The sequence below is a fragment of the Olea europaea genome, unplaced genomic scaffold, assembly GCF_002742605.1.
Source record: "Olea europaea var. sylvestris unplaced genomic scaffold, O_europaea_v1 scaffold1667, whole genome shotgun sequence".
Lineage (NCBI taxonomy): Eukaryota > Viridiplantae > Streptophyta > Magnoliopsida > Lamiales > Oleaceae > Olea > Olea europaea.
The window spans coordinates 163,589-165,319 of record NW_019234339.1 but is presented as its reverse complement, the minus strand read 5'-3'; the positions used below and the strand labels follow the sequence as shown (position 1 = coordinate 165,319).

Sequence of the window (1,731 nt, the reverse complement as noted above, 5' to 3'; positions counted from 1 at the left end):
TATATATATATATTTATGTATATGTGTGTTCAGATAAGAAAATTCTTGTTTATTTATTTGTTTATTTTGGTTGAGTTGCAATGATGTATTTAGGGTTGAATTTGTGGAGTTTTCTTATATTTTTTATTTTTCAGTCTTGGAGGGAAGATTCCGACTTCTGCGAGCGAGGCCGGGAGTTACAAAGCGGTAATTTTATTTCTTTATAGAATTTAGTTTTAGTCTTTTCTATTTGTTATCTTGTGTTCGATCTAAGAATAGGGAAAAAAATCAGCTTCATTGACTTCGTAATGCTCAGGGCCAAAGACTCGAAAAAGAGAAAATATGAAAAGTTATCATGAAATTGAGTTTTAAAGCTGTGTTCGTTTCAATGTTGTTGTTTTCTGAAGGTGGTAACGGATTAAATAGGTTTTTCGACTATAGTTTAGGCTTTAAAATTTATGTTATAAATGCAAATATTTTGCATATTCTTTCTTTACGGAATTTGAGTTTTGAATAGTTTATTATGCAATGGAATACAGAAGTCTCGTACTTTTGATGAGAGCGATGAGGATCTAGATGATATAGAGGAGGAGGTTCACCCTAAGCACGAAGAAGAAGAAGAACCTGAGATAATTGAGTCTGACATTGAACTAGATGAGACTGACGTGGTGGAGCCTGATAATGAACCTCCACAGAAGGTATGATCAAGCAACATTTTCTGTTTTGCTTTGAATTTGATTAATGTCGTGATGTTTCTGGTAGCAAACAAGTATTGACATTGCAACTTGTAGATGGGAGACCCGAGCATTGAAGTTACTGAAGAAAACCGTGATGCTTCTCAAGAGGCTAAAATTCAGGCTATGGAAGCAATTTCTGAAGGTGATTTGGACACTGATTAGTATACATATTTACGAAAGAAGTTTTTAGCTTAGATCCTGCTTGATGGGGATTAAAATTAGTTTTTTAGTAGATTTTGATAGAAGTAGATGAAACGTCTGAGTAGAAAAGTTGTTGGACCCATAAAATATGTGACTAATTAATTCTTGACTTTGACTTAGATTAATCCGTACCAAACATGGGCTGAGTATGTATTTTCGTGTAATATGTTAAAAGGGTTTTGCATCGATCAGGTAAGCTTGAAGAAGCAATCGAGCATCTTACCAAAGCAATTCTACTTAATCCTACCTCAGCTATTATGTATGGAACCCGAGGTAAATTTTGTGGTTTTTTCATATTATACACTGTTAATATGTTTATTTTAAGCCCTTGTTTGAGCCCCATTTTAAAGGGAAAAATTAATTTTTGAATAGTGTATTGATGAGAAATGTGTGGTTAAAAAATAATGAAAAGTTTTGAATTTGCGTGTAATATTATTTTATTGAAGAATGTGTGGTTGAAATGATATCAAAGAACTGTAGAAGAATTCATTTTTTTCCAAAGAATGGGGATCAAACAAGGGCTAAATAAGAACTTGGGCATTTTATATTTGCTCCTCTAACGTGTGAATTTGATGGTTTCTGTGCTATAGCTACCGTGTACATCAAAATGAGGAAACCAAATGCTGCTGTTCGAGATGCCAATGCTGCTCTTGAGGTTGTCACATGTTTCTAAATTTGCTTTCTTATGAACTTAATTGCTTCCTGTCAGCCAATATTAGTATTGTGTTTTCTGCAATAAACTTATGCTGTGTATGGAAATGTCTCAGATGCCTTTTACCATCTAAAACTGAGGCCATCATTACTGTTTCCATGC

The 1,731-nt window shown here is 33.7% G+C and overlaps 1 protein-coding gene across 1 annotated transcript in view; it reads left to right on the top strand.

Moving 5' to 3' along the window:
• Positions 1–1,616, top strand: part of LOC111377529 (FAM10 family protein At4g22670-like) — a 16,088-nt gene extending 14,472 nt beyond the window's left edge. Inside the window, exons 2-6 of the mRNA XM_023000656.1 lie at positions 135–186; positions 519–677; positions 771–858; positions 1,110–1,190; positions 1,508–1,616. Coding sequence (XP_022856424.1) covers positions 135–186; positions 519–677; positions 771–858; positions 1,110–1,190; positions 1,508–1,590 — 463 coding nt within the window. The 3' untranslated portion in view covers positions 1,591–1,616. The remainder of the gene's footprint in view (positions 1–134; positions 187–518; positions 678–770; positions 859–1,109; positions 1,191–1,507) is intronic.
• Positions 1,617–1,731: the final 115 nt, after the last annotated feature.